This window comes from Panthera uncia (genome assembly GCF_023721935.1).
Source record: "Panthera uncia isolate 11264 chromosome B3 unlocalized genomic scaffold, Puncia_PCG_1.0 HiC_scaffold_1, whole genome shotgun sequence".
Lineage (NCBI taxonomy): Eukaryota > Metazoa > Chordata > Mammalia > Carnivora > Felidae > Panthera > Panthera uncia.
In genome coordinates this window covers 73476712-73493722 of record NW_026057582.1, presented here as the reverse complement: position 1 = coordinate 73493722, position 17011 = coordinate 73476712, and the positions used below count along the sequence as shown (strand labels likewise).

At 38.3% G+C, this 17011-nt stretch overlaps 1 protein-coding gene across 6 annotated transcripts in view; it reads right to left on the bottom strand.

The window, feature by feature from the left end:
• Positions 1-17011, bottom strand: part of CHD8 (chromodomain helicase DNA binding protein 8) — a 61735-nt gene that overhangs the window by 19323 nt on the left and 25401 nt on the right. For all 6 annotated transcript variants that reach the window (XM_049613146.1, XM_049613143.1, XM_049613145.1 and 3 more), the window contains exons 6-11: positions 9999-10181; positions 9850-9918; positions 9434-9489; positions 8804-8921; positions 4932-5015; positions 1284-1421 (exon numbers count right to left, since the gene is read on the bottom strand). In XM_049613146.1, the coding sequence (XP_049469103.1) occupies positions 1284-1421; positions 4932-5015; positions 8804-8921; positions 9434-9489; positions 9850-9918; positions 9999-10181 (648 nt within the window). The remainder of the gene's footprint in view (positions 1-1283; positions 1422-4931; positions 5016-8803; positions 8922-9433; positions 9490-9849; positions 9919-9998; positions 10182-17011) is intronic.

The following is a 17011-nucleotide window of genomic DNA, read 5'->3' as shown; positions in this document are numbered from 1 at the left end:
GGAAAATAAAGAAAATAAAGCATTTATCCTCCTTTCTTATACAATCTGTACCTCAGAGTGACCAAACAGTAGGTGAGTCGTATTTTATAGAAAATTCTGGCTAATAAATGAAGATGTGATACAATTAAAGTATCATCATTCTGAATCCTTAAAGAACAGTCCGAGACAGGGGCGCTTGGGTGGCTCAGTCGGTTTAAGTGTCCGAATTCAGCTCAGGTCATGATCACGTGGCTTTTGAGTTTGAGCCCCACTTCAGGCTCTGTGCTGACAGCTCAGACTCTGGAGCCTGCTTCAGATTTTGTGTCTCCCTCTCTCTGCCCCTCCCGACTCACACTCCATCTCTCAAAAAAAATGAACATTAAAAAAACAAAACAAAACAGACCAAGGCAATGATCATAAATGGCTAATAATATCACAAAAGACAACCTGATAGAACCATCTATTAAGTAGATCTGGTCATCTCCCTTCCCCACCTGATCAAGCCTCTAGAATAGTAGTTTGTAATGGAACTGTCTATAATGATAATATTTTATATCTGCCACTAGCCACCTGTGACTACTGAAAGTTTGCAATGTAGCTAGTGGTTACTATGTTAGCACAGCGCTAAAAAGTTCCAGTGGACAGCACTGGTCTGTATCTAACCATTTATGTAAAATATAAGGGCCAGAGAACACGTTAGAAGGTACCGAGGGAAATGCAACCGGCAAACTTCAGACCATGGAAACCCTAGAGAACAAACCACCTGATTTCTTCAAGAGAAACTGCAAAGATGGGAAAGGAGAGACAGGAGGAACTATAATTAAGAGAGATCTGAGACACATTAACTGACAGTAATATATAGACCTTTATTCTGAATCCAATTCAAACAATTTAACATTAGAAGACAATCAGGGAAATTCATATAACGATTGGTTATTTGATGATATTGAGAAATGGTTAAATTTTCTTAGGTGTAAAAATGGTATTATTTATCCTTTAGACATAAACACCAAAATATTTATGGATGAAATAAAGGAATCTGGGATTTTCTTTAAAATAAATTGGGAAACAGGAAAATGAGTAGCTAGAGAAATACATGAAAAATCAGCTATCATTAATTGTTAAAAGTTGGGTGATGGGTACATTGTAACATTTCTTCACAATGTACATTGTAACATTTCTTTAACTTTTGTATGTTTGAAAGTGTCCATGATAAAAAGCTAAACAACAACATAAGCTTCTATAAATAAAAAATTACATCATTACCTATGTGGGCTTTACACTCTAAATGCAAATATACTTACCACTCTTTTGAGTTCTGGGTGCCTTGATTGGATCCGTTTAAATTCTCGAATCTTGCCCTCATCAACATCCTCTTTCAGCTCCCACGTACTATCCTCGTAGGGCAGAGAGCACCATTTCACCAGGTAGTAAATTACAGGCTAGGAGAGAAGAAGCTAAAGGCTTAATGAACTGATTCTGTGTTCTCTGCTGTAATCAAAGGATAAGAATTTGACTATCGAGTCAGATCACAAGGTGTTAATACTAAAAAGTACTAGAAAAAAAAAAAGATGCATGTACTATTCATGGCTTTGATGATTTTTGCAGCAATTTATCAGAATCTATTCTAAAAGGCAAAGTTCTACCAGTAGTTTCTAGAACACTAAGCACTGAAACATTATGCTCATCAACCAAGCAAATGCCAAATATATACATATATATATACATATATATACATATATACATATATACGTATATACATGTATATATATATGTATATATATGTATATGTATATATATGTATATATATGTATATATATGTATATATATATGTATATGTATGTATACATTTTTTCTCCCCTGTATTATGTTGACTTAGGTTGAAATTAAAAGATAGACCTCTGGCTCCATACTAGTGTCCTGGGACCAAATTTAATACAGTGGAAGAGTGGAAGCCAAGCTACTTTTCTAAGCGAGGAACCTATTAAACCCGTAAGAGAAAAGCAGGGCTGAAATCACTGGGCTTCGGAGCTTCTGTAGCTCTGAGTGTAGACGCTACGTCAAAGAGTAGTCATATGGTGGTAAAGAGATTCCCTTGTGAACTAGGAGAGAACTAGAAGAGCTATCACTGAGGACAGGTAAGAAGAGAGAAGAGGAAGGACAAATGCTGAAGCTCCACCTACAGTACTGTGCTCTATGTAGGTGTTCTACTGCAAGGGATGGGCAGTGACCTATGGTAAAATGGCTCTTCTCACTACTCAAGATGATCTTTGCACTGACTGCATTTCCATTTCTGGCTTATATGAAACAAGAATTAGATTGGGCCTAGTGCTGGGACACCTGGGTGGCTCAGTCGGTTAAGCAACCAAGTTCAGCTCAGGTCATGATCTGGTACATGAGTTTGAGACCTACATCGGGTTCTGCACTGTTGGCAGAGAGCTTGCTTGGGATTCCTTCCCTCCCTCCCTCCCTCCCAAAACCAAAACAAACAAAAAGCTTTATATTGGGCCTAATGTAATCAACAGTAATCTCTATGATCAATTCACAGAATACCCCTCAAAACAGCAAGAAATTTGAAGATTATATCTAAGTACCTCAACAGAGTCACAGATCATGGGATCCCCAGAATTAATTTAGTTGCTCCTTTCCTTTATTATAGTGACTCAGGTCACCTTCTACATAAAGCCATTTGTCCAGCTCACACATTTCCAGCATCATAATTTACTGTCCCAAATACTTTATTATTTATAATACTTATTTCCACTATTAGGTAATGTACAGAGGATGACAAAGCAAACTTATTTTGGGGATGGAGGGAAATGGGTATATAGGATGATATCCAATACTGGCAGCAAAAGTTTTACCAGGGAACTAAAACATTTTCTTCTGTCTTGCCATTTCCAACACAGTCCAAAGGGACCAAAGACCAATTACTTCTGGAAGAGTTAAGTATGTTGATAGAGAGCACAAGATTTTCAAGGCTAAGAAGACTGAGATCCTGAAAATGATGAGAAGAATTTAATAGCAGCTAACCTGTCCTTTCTAATAGTTGGGTTGGTTTCCCACTCACCTCCCACAAATGAACAACAAACAGTAACTCCCACCCCTACCCCCAAAAGCAGACTATGTTATCTGAGGATGCCTATTAGGATATGAAGACATAGTGAACTGTAATAGGTCTTGGACGTCTAAGGTTCTGAGTGACTCTAAAGGCTTATACAATAAATTTGGAATTTTACAGAGGGAAGACTTTAGTTTTTAGGTCCTGTAAGGGTGGTGTATAGAAACATGTCACTTAACTTGTGAGTGGGCCCAGCTCACCACCTGGCACTGACATCTTAACAAGGTTCTGTACTCGTCACTGGGTAAGCAGTAACTGTCAGACGTGATAAAAACTTTATGAAATATGGCCATACAAAGCAAACCAAAACTGCTACTTAAAGTGAAAAGAAAGCACTAAGTTCTAAGGGAATGGTTGTTCACAGTCTAAGTAAGTTTCAAAAAAATTAAGAGAGGATGTTCAATTCACTGGTGGCTTAGATCTTTACAATTCTTCCTTGGAAAATGAAAAAAGTAATTTATGAATCTGTATTAGCAAGTGTTTTAGCATGTGTAAAATCTGCTAACAGAGCTTTAGTGCTCTGATTCCCAATGAAGCTATGCCTGAGAATCCCTTGGAGAACGAACTTAAAAATACAGATCTCTGGGTCCCACCCTAGACCTACTGAATCTGAATCTGTGGGAAGGGAATCCCACATTCTGTTTAAAAGTATAGATTCAGGGGCACCTGGTTGAGTGTCCAACTTTGGCTCAGGTCATGATCTCATCGTTCATAGGCTGGAGCCCCACACTGGGTTCTCTGTCAGTGTGGAGCCTGCTTCAGATCCTCTGTTCCCCTCTCTCTCTGCCCCTCCCCTGCGGCTCTCTCTCTCTCAAAAGTAAACATTAAAAAAAAAGTACAGATTCAAATCAGTTTTAATGATAAATCAAAACGCATTGATGGTAAGTTCACCAAATAAGTAATTCTCTGGGGTGTCTGGGTGACTCCGTTAAGTGTCTGACTCTTGATTTGGGCTCAGGTCATGATCTCGCAGTTTCGTAATATTGAGCCCCATGTTGAGCCCTCGCAACTGGCTCATGGGACAAAGAGCCCTGCGTGGGGCTCTGCGCTCCCAGAATGGAGCCTGCTTGGGATTTTCTCCCTCTCCCTTTCTTTCTGCTCTTCCCCTGCTCACACACACTCACTCTCTCAAAATAAATAAATAAACATTTTAAAAAATCAGTAATTCTCTGGGGCAACTGGGTGGCTCAGCTGGTTAAGCGTCTGACTTCTGCTCAGGTCATGATCTCACATTTTGTGAGTTTGAGTCCTGCATTGGGCTCTGTGCTGACAGCTCAGAGCCTGGAGCCTGCTTCGAATTCTGTGTCTCTCTCTCTCTCTCTCTCTCTCTCTCTCTCTCTCTGCTCCTCCCCTGCTCATGCTCTCTCTCTCCTTCAAAAATAAATAAAAACATTAAAAAATTTTTAAAAACTTAGTAATTCTCAACAACATGAAGAAAGCTAAGAGTCTGCACAGGTATTTTTACATTTATAACTATGAAGATTTGTGAAGTATCTACTGCTCTCCCCTTCTCTCACCCTCAACTGAATGTCAGGGGTCTCCCATATAAAATCTGAGAGAAAATGAGATCAAGGTGAATGAGTACTTGTTCATACAGCTCTTGGTACTTATAAATATAGCTCTCAAATGTTTGATTTTATGGAAAGCTTTCCTTTTAGCCTCTCTCCCTACTCCCTTAATCTTCCCAATTTCATTCCAAAGAGCCCTCAGAAAAACTCAAAAATACCTCTTTGTCCCAGGGATTTTTTTAGCCATATCTGAAAAATAAAAGATGGGCAAGCAGACCAGCAGAAATCTAAGACCTTTCATGTTCTTCCATGCCTCAACTTACCTCCCCATTGTCTTTGTCAATGCTGTGAGACTCATCCAATATCCTATCCACTTCTACATAGTCAGGATTGAAGGGCTCTTCATCCTAAAGGAGTTATCAAACAAACAGTAAGACCAAAAGATCATTGTCCAATAGACCCAACCTTCCACCCCACCTTTACTTTGATGATCCTATTTCAAAAAAAACCTTTTTTTTTTTTTAAAAAGAAGTCTTCAGAAGGGAGATCCCAAATTTCACAGTATCAAATTCTAAAAACTTACCTGAGCCTGCACCTATCCTCTCACCTATTACCAGAGCAAGTCTCCTAAGAGCGGCCATTCTCTCCATATGTGGTCTGGATTCCATCCCTTCTCACCTTCTTAATCCCTCTCTACTGGATCATTCCCACAAACACATGGATATTCTCTATTAAGGCACATCTTAAATTACTCTTCATCTCCCTGTAATGATTTTTCTGTTCTGCTTCATAGCCAATTTTTCCCAACTGGTTTAAACACAAGGTATCTCCATGTCATCACCTTCCCTGCCCATCCATTCCACTCTTCCGTCCACTTTCCTCACACAACTGAACTACTTATTTTTGTCAAGGTCATTAATGATCTCCAAATTGCCAAATATAATGAAATAGTTTTGTTCCCAGTTTGCTTTACCTCTGAAAAGCATTCCACAATTCCTAATTCTCTCCATTAAGCACTCCCTTCCCTGGGATTTGCTGAGACACCATAGTCTCATCAGTAGCACCCCCCCACCCGCCCTTTATTTTGGTTCTGGTTTTTGTTTTGGCCAATTTTCAATCACTTTGGTTCTTTTTCTTCTAAGTCACTGGCATCCGACTCTGGATGGTATATGAAAATATATAACCCACGGCTCCAAAGATCTCAAAGAAACTTTAAGGAAAAAACTCTTCTTTCTTCAGACACTTGTTGCCAGTGCTTCTTGTGACATATCTTTTCCTAATCTTTCTCCTGTAACTCTGGCATACAATTCCTTCTCCTTCACCCAGACCTTGAAATTTGGGAGAATTCTCTAAAAGCAAACAAATAAGGGGCACCTGGGTGGCTCAGTCAGTTGGGCGACTGACTACAGTTCAGGTCATGATCTCATGGTCTGAGTTCGAGCCCCACATCAGGCTCTGTGCTGACAACTCACAGCTTGGAGTCTGCTTCCGATTCTGTGTCTCCCTCTCTCTCTGCCCCTTCCCTGCTTGCTCTCTGTCTCTCTCTCTCTCAAAAATAATAAACATTAAAAAAAATTTTTTTTAAACAAATAAGTAAATTTTGGGGAATTCTTTAAGCACTGGTTCTGAGCTCACACCCATTCTATTAGAGAAGGAACTTTCTATAAGAAAATACAGAACTATGGACAGAAATCCTCCCTGCCCCTGAGGGAACTTTAATCATCATTAAGGTTTTAATAACTATTTTATATGCTGATAAACTCAAAATTTTAATTGCAGCCTAAAAAAATTCAGATCTGAATATCTTTCTGCTTAACTACAGATGTGTTAAGGAATTTTAAGGTTAACATAATCTAAACTAACTGATTTCTCCCAAATTGGCTGCTTCTAAAATCTTCCATAATTCAATAAATGATCTCACCTCAACCCATTTGCTCAGACCACAAACCTGCCATCACACCAAGCCCTGTCAATTCTTCAACGTTTTTTTATTTATTTTTGGGACAGAGAGAGACAGAGCATGAATGGGGGAGGGGCAGAGAGAGAGGGAGACACAGAATCGGAAACAGGCTCCAGGCTCCGAGCCATCAGCCCAGAGCCTGACGCGGGGCTCGAACTCACGGACCGCGAGATCGTGACTCTCGCGCCACCCAGGCGCCCCAAGCCCTGTCAATTCTAATCTATCCATTCTCTCCACGTGAAACCACACTATTCCAAGCTGTGATACTTCCTATCTAGAAAACTTCAACTGCTTCCATATTGTTTACTGTACTCTCTTCAATCCATTCTCCAAAGTTGTAAGTGATTGTGTAAAAGTGAACACTGCGGGGCAGCTGGGTGGCTCAGTTGGTTAAGCGTCCGACTTAGGCTCAGGTCACGATCTCCTGGTTCGTGAGTTCAAGCCCCGCATCAGGCTCTATGCTGACAGCTCAGAGCTTGGAGCCTGCTTTGGATTCTGTGTTTCCCTCTCTCTCTCTGTCCCTTCCCTGCTTGTGTTCTCTCTCAAAAACAAATAAAAGTGAACATTGCATTATGTCTTTGACCTGCTTTAAATGATTTAATCATTTTCATTTGTAAACAAAACTAAAACCAAACTGTGCTTAGAAGATCTGTAAGCACCTGCTTGCCTAAATTTCTGATTTCATTTTGGGCCATTCATTCTCTTTTGTTCATCAACTCCACTGTCCTTTTAGTTCCTCAGCTTGTTTCAGGGCTTTCACATATGCTGATTCCCATGCCAGCAATACTATTTACGTGGGTTCATGTCCTTGCTCCTATTCACAATTGAATTCTCAGAGAAGTCTTCCCTAATTATCCAAAGTAGGCGTTTTCCCACCCGTTACGTCTCCTTGTGCTCTTTTTTGGCACTTATCATGATTTGAATTATTTTTTACTCTCTCTCTCTCTCTCCCAATTAGACAGTGAGGTGGATAAGAACACAAACCATGTCTGGTTTGTTCTCCATAGAGACTGGCACATAATAAATGACGAATAAATGAATGACTGATTTGGTTAAATAGCCTACCTACATATGGAGATTTAATTGGCATATAAGTTCATAGAGTTGGTTCAACAATCACAAATTGTACTAATGTACAGCTGGAATGGGATTACAATTTCATTGTACATTTCACAAATTAGGCATTAAAAGAACAAAGATGAAGGAACACCTGGGTGGCTCAGTTAATTAAGTGTCTGACTCTTGATTTTGGGTCAGGTCATGATCTCAAGGTTTGTGAGTTTGAGCCCTGCATCAGGCCTTGCACTGACAGTGCAGAGTTTGCATAGGATTTTCTGTCACTCTCTCTGCCCCTCCCCTGCTCCCTCTCACTCTCAAAATAAAAAAATAAACATTAAAAAAAAAAAAAGACAAAAAACACAACCCAATTATTTTCATATAAAAAGAAATTATAAAACCTAAATGGTCCTACTTGCCATCTCTAGGTGATGTGAGAAATAACTCATTTATTGGCAAACCTGGTAGTATAAAATTAGCTTTATCAGATGTATTCAGGCAGAACTTTTTCTGCTGAAACTCTGCATTATTTCTTCCCTCAACCTTTCCTACTGGACCCTTTCCCCTTTAGCTCTAAGAAGCTTTGAAAAGGAATTGGTCTTCTCAAGGCACTTAGTACCGTATGTATAATAAAGATGAAAAATCGCAGTTTGGCAATGGGATGTGTACACAAAGCTTTCAAAGGAAAGTGGAGAGTTAAAATATGGCTCAAGAGACCCTTATGAATGCTCCAGTGTTTAACCAGTAGTAAGAATGGCTATGGGAAATTAGAGCTCCTTTATCACGATTTCTTGATATACTGGATTAGAAATTATAGAAAATAAGTGTTCTCTCTTAACGACATGTTTGCTTATGCCTACAGATACCATCGGCTGCCACAGACCGACATTAGGAGTGCCTCAAATAGACTGTAGGTCAGTTTATCACCCATCTTGAAAATACTCCATGGATAATGAACAAGTCAAAATTAAAATATTCTAGAAACTTACAAAGACTGTATTTAGACCTGGTAAACAAAGCATGGGGCTATAAAGTAAGGAAGGTTCAATGATCAAAATTAAGACTTCATACCCACGTACACAAAGCAACTATAAACCTTCAAGAATCAGTCAAGACTGCTGACTCCAGTAATTTATGCTTCTATGAAATAAATGATAGGCAATACCTATTCCTAATTACCTCATGGAAGAAGTGTCTCATCTGAGCCATTTTGGTTTTGAAGCGCTTTAGTTTTTGATGGATTCTCTTATCCTTCTCTAGTTGGGAGATGGTAGCCCATTCACAGTGCAGATAGGAGCTGAAGGGGATGGAAACAGCCAGTCATGGTGTGAGAAAGGAGAGGTGGTTGGCTAGGTTTGGGGATTAGCCAGAAGCAGGCACAATGAGTACAACATGTTTAAGTGGGAGATAGTCTCTTAGGTTAGTGCTTCTTTAACTTGATTTTGCACACGAATACCTGGTCTGGGGCAGGCTTGAAAGTACACATTTCTAACAAGCACCCAAATGAGGCTAATTCTTTTGGTTGATGGACCACAGTCTGAGAAGCAAGGTCTTAGTGTCAGACTAAGGTATAGAGGATCACAAAAGATTTTATCAGGAATCACCTTTATCCTACCTTCCTGCCAGGAATAGTAAGATTCATGACAATTCCTGAATTTCTCTCTGAATAGACATTTTCCTCAATGAAAACAATTTAGGCTAGGAGACTACAAAAAGGGGATATATTCCCACCCAGGAAAGACTATACAGGAGAACTTTTTACAACCCTGTGGAGATTAGGGTGAAAAGCTTTTTGCACGGATCACATACTAGTTCTTGTACTTGACAAAGAATTCTTCTGCTTCAGTATATTGTCCAGAAGGAAGCTGAGAAGAAAAACATTAGAGTTATTAATACTTCATTTGTCAAAGAAATAACCCTTAAATTCCACTACTTCTAGTAGAGCTTCATACCAATGCCCCAAGTATATTACTGACTGAGGGATTAAAGAACTAATCTGGTACTTCAATATAAGAGGTCTCATAGTTGGAAAAAATAAGCCTTCATCCATTTTAAACAGGTAAGCAAAAGAGGAGGCAAGAAAACAGTTCTTATTTTCTAGCTAATTTACCTCCACCATATTTCATAATTACACTGCAGTAATTTATCCTGACATCCAAAGGTGCTCATTAAATAAAGTCTGTGAATGTAGCATTATGAGCTGACATTAAAGGTTAAGGCCTCACCTCCTTCTTCACAATCCGCATGGAAAGCACTTTGTCTACTATGGCTGCATCTTCTTCACTGGGATTCTCCTGTAGCAAAAGATGCAGTCAGTCAACAGAGACTCTGAGGAGAAGGACAACCTCTCATATTGCTTAAGTTCTCAGCTTACCACAAAGAACTGCATGGAAGGCAAAGTCTCGCCATCTGGTTCCTGCACTGGTTCAGGGAGGATAGGCTCAGTTTTTATTGGACCAGTTACATCCACTTCTTCTTCTTCTTCATCATCTGTGATCTTTATATCCAGATCCTCTGTGTATTTTTTTCGCTTAACTTGGCGGTTTGAGCGTCTCTTCTGTAGAGGCAAGAATGGTTAAAATAACTGTATAGATCTCTCGAAGAGAAAACCTTTAAAAAACTATTTGCCTTTAGTCATATACTTAGACTTTACTCTAAAATCCCTATGAAAAATCAAACCAAAAGATAAAGAACTTATTTACCAACTTATGTGATGTCAAATCACGCAATTTATTTTATGTACCAAATTCCTATTCATTTGCTGAATTTTTTTTTTTTTTTAACATTTATTTATTTTTGAGAGACAGAGAGAGACAGAGCATGAGCAGGGGAAGGGCAGAGACAGAGTGAGACACAGAATCTGGAAGCAGGCTTCAGGCTCCGAGCTGTCAGCACCAAGCCAGTTGTGGGGCTCGAACTCACGAATCACGAGATCATGACCTAGGCCGAAGTCAGGCACTTAACTGACCAAGCCACCCAGGCGTCCCGGAATTTTTTCTTTTAAATCAAAGAACAAGAATCCACCTGAAAGTAACCTGGGTACTACTGGCAAGAAGCTCTAATAAACTGCAACACGACTCAACCTGCAAGGTGCAATGTACTTTCCACAAGGAGCAAACCTGAAGTGCAAAGGTGCAAGAATGTTTTGTTTCTGGTTTTTGTTTCTTTTCATTCTAGGTTTTTTTGTTTTAATAAATAGAATCATACCATGTGATGATTATAGTATTGTTCTGCCACTTTTCTGTTAATAATATTTCTTAAAGATGTTTTCTGTATCGATACATTTAGATTTACCTTACTCTTTCAAGTGGCTGAGCAAAACATTTTTTAAGTAATACTTTATAGCTCATGATAAAAAACTGGGAAGGATGGAGAGATAAAATTATTATTTTTCAATCATGACTATATCCCTGAAAAACCCCTAAGAATTAAATGAATTATCAGATGTCGAACTACTAATATTGAGCAAACTTCCCTGGGAGATAACACCAATTTTAAAAAATCAATACCATTCTTATATAGACTGAGCCATAAAATATATAAAAGAAAAGATGCTATATATGAAAACAAAAAGATTATTTATCTAAACAATTAAATTTAGTAAGAAATATATAAAATCTATATGTAAAAAACTTTAAAACACTCCCAGAGGACTTAAAAAAGACTTGAATAAATAGTAAAATACATTGTTCTGGAATAAGAAGAATCAATTCTAATTACATGAATTGGACAAAATAAAACTTCTTAATTAGATAAGCTGATCCCAAAATTCAAAGAAAGAAAAAGACATCTAAGAATAACCAGAAAAAATTAAAAATGTGTGCTTGGCCTTACCAGATTTTAAGGACAATACAGAGCTATACTAATTAACAAGGGTTGGTACCTCTCCAAGACAAACAGGTCAATGAAATAATGTCCAAATATAGACTAAAATACTTTTGTGGATTTAGAACATAATAAAAATAGCACCTCTAATGAGTGAGGAAAAAGTAGATTATTCTATAAATGGGAATGGAAACAAATGGCCATCCATCTAGAGGGTGAAACTAAATTACATAAAAATAAAAAATTTAAAAGATCTTAAAAATCTTATAAAGAAAAGATATAACATTTCTTTTTCTCTTTAAGTTCAAGCTTCCTCCCCCACCCCCGCCACATGGGACTTGAACTCATGACCCTGAGATCAAGACCTGAGCTGAGATCAAGAGTTGGATGCTTAAATGACAGAACCACCCAGGCACCCCAGAAAAGACGTAACATTTCTGAAAGAAAATGAGGAAGAATTTTTTAATAATCCTGTAGTAGGGAAGGTGTTTCTAATAAATTGATAAATTTGACCTTGCAAAATTTAAGATATTTATATAATATCGTAACAAAGCTGAGACAAATAATGAATTGAGAAGGAAAACATCACATGATACATATCCTAAGCAGAGTTCTTTTGAGTGACTAAGAAAAGATCCATAACACAACAGAAAGATAGGCAAATAACATGGATACAGTGGAAAAAAAAGGTCTTAAATGTAAAAAGATGCTCACACTCATAATAATAAAACAATTACAACTGAAAACTAAACGGAGATACTTTTTTTTTTTCACCTAACAGACTGGCAAAAATCAGAAAGTCTGACCAAATATTGAAAGAGGAACTCCGTGAGAATGCACATGGACATAACCTCTATAAAAGAAAATCTGAAAATACCTTTTGGTCCAGCAATTCCACTTCAAAGGTATTAGCCTACAAATAAATCTGAACAAGTATACAAATCTTTGTAGCATTATTTGTGGTAGTAGAAGAGCAGAGAAAACCTAAATGCTCATCAATAGGGGACTGGTTAAACAAATTACAGTACAAACTGGAATGCTACACAACTATTTACTGTTTTTAAGCTTTTTTCTTTCTTCTTTTTTTTTTTTTGAGGGGGGGGAGGGGCAGAGAGAGGAGGAGAGAGAAAATCCCAAGCAGGATCAGCACTCACTATAGGGCTCGAACTCACAAACCATGAGATCATGATCTGAGCCAAAATCCAAAATCAACGGAGCCACCTAGACGCCACTGTCATAGAACTATTTAAAAAGAATGGGCTCAGTTGGTTAAGTGCCTGACTCTTGATTTCAGCTTAGGTCACGATCTTGAAGTTCCTGGGATCAAGCCCCGCACTGGGCTCTGCGCCAACAGCGTAGAACCTGCTTGGGATTCTCTCTTCCTCTCTCTCTCTTTGCTCCTCCCCCACGCACAAGCACACACACACACTCTCTTTCTCTCCAGATAAAATGTTTAAAAATCTCCCCTGCTCACACAATCGTGCATGCATATGTGCACGTTTTCTCTCTCTCTCAAAATAAATAAATATGTTTTAAAATAAAAAAAAGAAAAAGGAAAAGAAAAAGAAAAAGAAAAAGAAAAAGAAAAAGAATGGGGTAGGGGCACCTGGGTGGCTCAGTCAGTTGAGTGTCCTCTTGATTTCAGGTCAGGTCATGATCCCAGGGTTGTGGGATCAAGTCCCATGTTGGGCTCTGCACTAAGCATGGAGCCTGCTTAAGATTCTCTCTCTCCCTCTGCCCTCCCCACTCTCACACTGCACCCAATTCTCTGTTTTAAAGAAAAAAAGAAAAAAAAAAATGGGGTAGTTGACAACACCAAATACTGAAGATGTGGAACTGGAACTCTCATTAGTGATGAAAATGTAAAATGACACAATCACTTTAGAAGTTGGCAGATGTTTGGGGCACCTGGGTGGCTCTGTCAGTTAAGGGTCTGACTTCAGCTCAGGTCATGATCTCATGGTTCATAGGTTCGAGCCCTATAGTGCTGAGCCTGCTTCGGATTTTCTCTCTCCTGTGTCGGGCTCTGTGCTGACAGCTTGCTCTGAGCCTGAAGCCTGCTTTGGATTCTGTGTCTCCTTCTCTCTCTGCTCCTCCCCCACTCACACTCTCTCTGCCTCTCAAAAATAAATGTAAAATAAAATAATACTAAAAAAAGTTGACAGATTCTTACAAAGTTATACGTTTATATGTATAACTACCCTCTGGTCTATCAATGCTATTCCTTAGATTTAGCTATGAAAAATGAAAACCTGTGTCCACAAAGTACGACTAAGACTGTTCACTGCAGCCTTATTCACAACAGGTCCAAACAGGAAACAACCCAAATGCCCATCAATAGAAGAATGGATAAACATTATGCTGAAAGAATGGAATCATACTGTCATTCTGTTTACATGAAGTTCAAGAATAGGTTAAGTTTAATCTATGGTAAAGAGAAATCAGAACAACGGTTGCCTATGGGAAGAGGGTAGCCTAACTGAAGTGAGTACAAGAGAATTTTTGGGGTGATGGAACACAGGACTTCATTAAATTACCTCTCTACTCTGGTGTACATTTCAAATTTTCATAATACAAAGAAGGTGGGCTAGATTGATCTTTCCTGATAAAGAATAATCTCCAAGATACATTATTGGAGAAAATAAGGACTGTATAGAAAAGTACATATAAATACAATATTCCCTATTAGTGGAAGTAATGTTCATGAAAGTAAAGAATATTTCTGGAAGGATACACAAAATATTGGTAACAGAGGTTACCTCTGGGGAAGAGAAGTGGGGGACTGTGAGGCTGGGGTCTAGACTGGGAGATATTCATAGTGTCTACTTCTGTGCCCTACTGTAATTTTTCTCACATATATATTTTTTTAACCTAAAAAACAAAAAGGCAAATGGTCATGAGGTTTAAAAGTTCCAAAGTACAAAAATGAGAGCATGGTAATCATGACCCACTTACTCTTCAACATTCTCCTAAAAATATTTGTGCATCCTTCCAGGAAAAAAAAATGGATATATAAACATGTATTATTTGTATACACACACATACACACACACATACACACACACTCTCTAAATGTTATTAAAGAGAGAGTATATATATTATTCTACACCTAGATTTTTTTTTCATTTGATATGGAGAGTTTTCCACAATAAGCACACCTACTCTACTTCATTGTTTTCATTTTATTTTTAAATATTTATTTTATCTTGAGAGAGAGAAGCCAAGTGCACGCACAAGCAGTGGAGGGGCAGAAAGAGAAGGAGAGAGAGAATCCCAAACAGGCTCTATGCTCAGCACGGAGCCCGACACAGGGCTCAGTCTAACAATCCTGGGATCATGACCTGAGCTGAAATGAAGAGTCAGATGCTTAACTGACTGAACCACCCATGTGCCCCTTTATTTTTTTAATGCTTTATTTTATCTTTCTTTCTTTTTAGTAATCTCTACATCCAAAGTGGGTCTTGAACTCAAGACCCCAAGATCAAGAGTCACATGCTCTACTGACTGAGCCAGCCAGTCGCCCCTCTATTTCATTGTTTTTAATTGCCAGGTAGTATTCCTTTTTTTTTTTTGAGAGAGAGAGACAGAGACAGCCTGAGTGGGGGAGGGGCAGAGAATCCCAAGCAGGTTCCATGTGGGCAGCGCACAGCGTGGGCTCAACACGGGGCTCAATATCATGAAATTGCGAGACGATGACCTGAGCCGAAACCAAGAGTTGGATGCTCAAATGACTGAGCCACCCAGGCTCCCTGCCATGTAGTGTTCTAGTGCATGGATTTTCAGAATTTTATTAACTATTTCTCCACCACAGACAGTGAATTTTTGGCCATTTCTGCTATTGCAAATATTGCTATGATACACATACATCATTACATACTTTTGAGTTTCCTAGATGCAGAATCACGGAGTCAAAAGGCATTGACATTTCAAATTGTTACATACTGAAACACTGACTCACCAAAAAGAGTGTTTCAACACTCCCATCAGCTGCTTGCTGTTCCTTAAATCCACTGCCAACACTGGCATTACCATTTATAATGGGCTAAATTATATCCCCCAAAATTCTTATGTTGAAAACCTAATCCCTAGTACACCTCAGAATGTGACTGTATTTGGAGACAAGAGTTTTAGAGAAGTAAGTTAAAATGAGACTGACAGGGTGGGCCCTAGTTCAACTCGATTGACATCCGTAGAAGAGGAAATCTGGACACATGGAAAGACACCAGGGATTTATGCACGAAGAAAAGACAAGGTAAGAACACAGTGAGAAAGTAGCCATCTATAAGCCAAGGAAAGAGGTCTTAAAAGGTAACCAAACTTGCCGACCCCTTGATCTTGGACTTCTAAGCCTTCAGAATTGTGAGAGGATAAATTTCTACTGTTTAAGCCACACAGTCTGTGGTATGTTATCATGGCAACCCTAGCAAACTAATCCACCACCTTTAAAATTTTGTATTTCTTGTATTACAACGATTTGCCTTTACTTTTTTAATTTAGCCCTTTATTTAACATATACATACATAACTCTTTCTATGCTCTCTTACCATGAGCTAAGCACTGTTCTCTCTCCTTCATAAATGCTTACATTTAATACTCCTAATAACTCTACTTGGTAGGCATTATTACTTGCATTTTAGAAATAAGGAAATCGGGGCACCAAGAGGTTAAATAAACTTGCCTGAAGTGACAATATTAGTAGAGTTAAGATGAGAATCGAGGAATTCTTGCTCCAGAGTTTATGCTCTTAGCCACTACATTATTTGTAGAGTTATTTGTTATACATGTATAATTTTTATAGTCAAATAAATGTTCCATTTATGAATTATGAATTTTAATGCCCCCTTACAAAGATCTACTTTACTTGATAATTATTTTAAAAATCCATCCATGTTTTATAGAAAGTTCATGATTTCAAGTTTTACATTTGGACCTTTGATTAAACTAGTATTTGAGGAATGACACAAGAAATCCAGTTTTTTTTTTCCAGTTGTTCTAACATAATTTAATATTTTTTTCTTTCCACTGATTTAAAATGGCATTTAAATTCATATACTAAATTCTCATAACCATTTGAATCTATTTCTAGACTCTATTCTCTTTATTTTAAATGTTTATTTATTTATTTTGGAGAGAGAGAGAGAGAGAGAGAGAGAGAGAGAGATAGAGCACACAAGCAAGGAGCAGAGAGAATCAGAAGCACGCTCAGTGCTGAGAGTGCAGAGCCTGACGCAGGGCTCGAATTCAACAACCACTGAGATCATCACCTGAGCCGAAGCAGGAAAGCTTAACCAACTGAGCCACCCAGGTGCCCCTCTATTATCTTTATTAATGTTATTTCTTCTCTGATTCCAAACTCTTAGTAATTATTATATCATAATATGCTCTAATGTCTGTTAAAGATAATTTTTGCCTCAATTTTCTTTTCAATAATTTCTTGGCTATTCTCACATGTTAATTTCCCCAGAAAAACCCAGGTATCAGTTAGCCAATGTACTGAACGTGTATCAAGAAAGAAGGTACGCATTTATAAATATTAACAGCTAGAGAAGCACTTAAGGTTCG